The 3,801-nt window shown below is 45.4% G+C and overlaps 1 gene segment (V, D, J or C); it reads right to left on the bottom strand.

Annotated features, from left to right (window-relative positions):
- Positions 1-512: 512 nt before the first annotated feature.
- LOC122705763 lies at positions 513-1,433 on the bottom strand. The segment is given in 3 exon segments: positions 513-877; positions 1,089-1,181; positions 1,424-1,433. Coding segments are annotated over 2 exon segments (417 nt in total).
- Positions 1,434-3,801: the final 2,368 nt, after the last annotated feature.

Genomic DNA, 3,801 nt, shown 5'->3' with positions numbered 1-3,801 from the left:
TATGGTACAAAACTAGAGTACAATGAGAAGATTGAAAAAATTTCAGTCATTCAGACCAAACTGTGTCTTTAATTTCCCTTCAGAATCAACTGTTTCAGAATTATGAAAATACTTCCCTAATCAATCAAACCTTCTTCACTGTTCAGTTCAGTTCAGTTCAGTTCAGCCACTCAGTCATGTCCGACTCTTTGCGACCCAATGAATCGCAGCACACCAGGCCTCCCTGTCCATCACCAACTCCCGGAGTTTACTCAAACTCATGCCCATCAAGTTGGTGATGCCATCCAGCCATCTCATTTTCTGTTGTCCCCTTCTCCTCCTGCCCCCAATCCCTCCCAGCATCAGGGTGTTTTCCAATGAGTCAACTCGTCGCATGAGGTGGCCAAAGTATTGGAGTTTCAGCTTCAGCATCAGTCCTTCCAATGAACACTCAGGACTGATCTCCTTTAGTTACTCTACTCTTAACCTCATTTACATCTAGAGAGACAACAGGATGTCTGCGCCCTGCAGCCTCAGCTCTCCAAGAGGCCCTGCTGGGGCCCCAGCAGGTTTGGGCACAGGCTGCAGGTGCCTGGGGAGCACTGTGTGCTCGCTGCACAGAGGTAGGTGGCGGAGTCGCTGGGCTCGGAGTCTCTGATAAGCAGGGAGACATGCTTGTTGGCTTTGTTGGCCTGCACTGTAAATTTTCCTTCCTCTTTGTCTTTGTCGGCATATACATACAGCAGAAACTCAGGGCCTTTCCCAGGGTACTGTCTGTACCATGTGAAGTACTGAGAAGCACTGTCAGAGTAAGTGCAGCTGAGAGAGGCGACGGCTCCCTCCGGGACAGGCAGAGATGCAGGACTCTGCTCCACTGTGTTCTCTGGGCTGCTCACCGCTGTGCAGAAAGACAGTGAATGGTCAGTCAAAGAAGATTGGTTAGGTAGTGGATGCTTCCTCTCCAGAATTCAAGTTATCTTTTCACAGACCTCCCACCTCTAGCATCCCTTATTTAAGGGAAATAGTGTTCATGTTTCTCCATGAGTCTAGAAGGGACAATGACTCCAAATACTATATTTTATGGTCCCATAGAAATGCCCCAAACTTACAGATTAACTGAAGCCACAGGATCACTAATAAAACTCTTGAGGATTTCATCATTCTTGCCTCCTCTGGTTCATTGAGGATTCAAATTTTAAGCCCTAAAAAAAAAAAAAAAAAAAAAAAGTCGAGCTCAGACATTTCAATTCTTCTGCTCTAGAAATCATAAAAAGAGCCTGTTCTACCAAAGGAAAAAGAGACTTTTTTCACTATGCATGCAGCACACCACTGAGCTCCCCCTCTCTCCTCCCACTTTCTCCCTCCCTCTCTCGCTCTTGCTCTCTCTCTCAGTCTCTTGCTCTCTCTCTCTCTCTGTCTCTCTCTCACTCTCTCTCTCTCTCACTCTCTCTCTCAGTCTCTTGCTCTCTCCCTCTCTCTTTCCCTCTCTCTCTCTCTCACACACACACACACACACACATAGGAAGGAATACATGAGTAGGGTCCCTGAGAAGACACTGCCATCTTGTGGACTCAAGACCCTGATCAAGGAAATATTCGAAACATAGATCCTTACTATGGGAACTGATGAAAATAAAAATTTGCCAGTTTAGTTAAATTAAAAATTTGAGAAGCATATGGTCCAAGTCTATGTGTGTGGGGATAGATTGATGTGTACATGTGTGTTTTACATCAAATGGCAACACTTGTCTGATTAGAAGCAATTTTATCAAATGGCCACTCTCTCACACTGACAAAAAGGTATTCTAATGATAGAAGTCTGGGTGAGGCTCTCATTATTCAGGGGATCTGTGTAGTTCTTCTTCATATCAGGCCAGACACTTCCTATCTTATTTCCCCACCTCTATTTTTAAAGAAATCTAATCTAACTCAAAAGAATCCTCTTAAAACACAATGGGATAACAAACACAGGGAAAGATGTCCAACATTACTCATTATCAGAGAAATGCAAATCAAAACCACAATGAGGTACCATTACACGCCAATCAGAATGTCTGCTATCCAAAAGTCTACAAGCAATAAATGCTGGAGAGGGTGTGGAGAAAAGGAAACCCTCTTACACTGTTGGTGGGAATGCAAACTAGTACAGCCACTATGTAGAACAGTGTGGAGATTCCTTTTAAAACTGGAAATAGAACTGCCATATGACCCAGCAATCCCACTGCTGGGCATACACACTGAGGAAACCAGAACTGAAACAGACATGTGTACCCCAATGTTCATCACAGCACTGTTTGTAATAGCCAGGACATGGAAGCAACCAAATGCCCATCAGCAGACGAATGGATAAGTAAGCTGTGGTACATATACACAATGGAATATTACTCAGCCATTAAAAGGAATTCATTTGAAACAGTTCTAATGAGATGGATGAAACTGGAGCCCATTATACAGAGTGAAGTAAGCCAGAAAGATAAAGAACATTACAGCATACTAACACATATATATGGAATTTAAAAAGATGGTAATGATAACCCTATATGCAAAACAGAAAAAGAGACACAGATGTACAGAACAGACTTTTGGACTCTGTGGGAGAAGGCGAGGGTGGGATGTTTCGAGAGAACAGCATGTATATTATCTATAGTGAAACAGATCACCAGCCCAGGTGGGATGCATGAGACAAGTGCTCGGGCGTGGTGCACTGGGAAGACCCAGAAGAATCGGGTGGAGAAGGAGGTGGGAGGGGGGATCGGGATGTAACTCCATGGCTGATTCATGTCAATGTATGACAAAACCCACTGCAATGTTGTGAAGTAATTAGCCTCCAACTAATAAAAAGAAAAGAAAAGAAAAAAAAAAAAAGATGTAAAAGAGTGATGTGGCTCTCAGCATGATGGCAAAGGAGGAAGCCATATATCCCTCTCCTGCACAGACATGGATGCAACAACGGTATTAATGACAATATGCCTTGAAGGACAAGGCAGAACCAGCTAAAAGTAAACGTGCTCCCGGAAGAACAAGCTGAGAGCAGTCACATTTACAGGGGGGAGAAGAGCAACTTCACTTCATCCGCATCAGTCCCTCAGATGGGTTCAGCTCAGTACCAAGAAGATAGCCTGTGCCCATCATGTCCCCCATGGGGGAGAGGAGTGATAGTGGAGCTTGCACCCGACCTTCAGTCCTCTCAGGGCACCCTCTGTGGGCTGGTTTTCTATCTCACCTCCCGCCCAGTATGACAGGCAGAGAGCAATCCCTTGGGACAGTGAGCAACAAAGGAAAATGCAGGACGTCTCTTTTGCTGCCAGTCCTGCTCTGTGAACTTGGGAGAGCAGAACTGAGGTTCTTCCACCAAAGGGGAAAAGAGAGCAAATGGTGGGAGGAGAAAGAGCTGGCCTTACTCCTAGCATTTCAGAGTAGGAGTGGTTTCTATCTCCCCCTATTCAGGATGGAGCAGAGCCTGGTCCCTTGGGATAGTAAGGAACAAGGAAAGGGAGAGTGTGGTTCTCCAACTAGCACTGCCCTGCAAGACTGGGAATCAGTGCAGAACTGGTTTTAACCCCACACAGAGTGAAGGGGGCCTTATGCCAGATAATGCAAAGCACCCTCCACGGAGCCAGTTTCTACTTGCTTCAGGTCATACTTGGCACTGAATGACTGACAGGGCTTGGTCACTGGAACAGCTAGCAGCAAAGGGAAAAAGAATGGTGTGGTATTACAGCTAGTACTGATCTGCAAGGTGGAGGAAGGATAGAACTGAGGTGTTTCCTTCAAAGGAAAGGACTGGAAACCAACGGGTCCTTGTCCAAATTTACTCAGGAG

The sequence above is a fragment of the Cervus elaphus genome, chromosome 12 (genome assembly GCF_910594005.1).
Source record: "Cervus elaphus chromosome 12, mCerEla1.1, whole genome shotgun sequence".
Classification (NCBI taxonomy): domain Eukaryota; kingdom Metazoa; phylum Chordata; class Mammalia; order Artiodactyla; family Cervidae; genus Cervus; species Cervus elaphus.
This window is presented reverse-complemented; position numbering and strand designations above follow the sequence as displayed.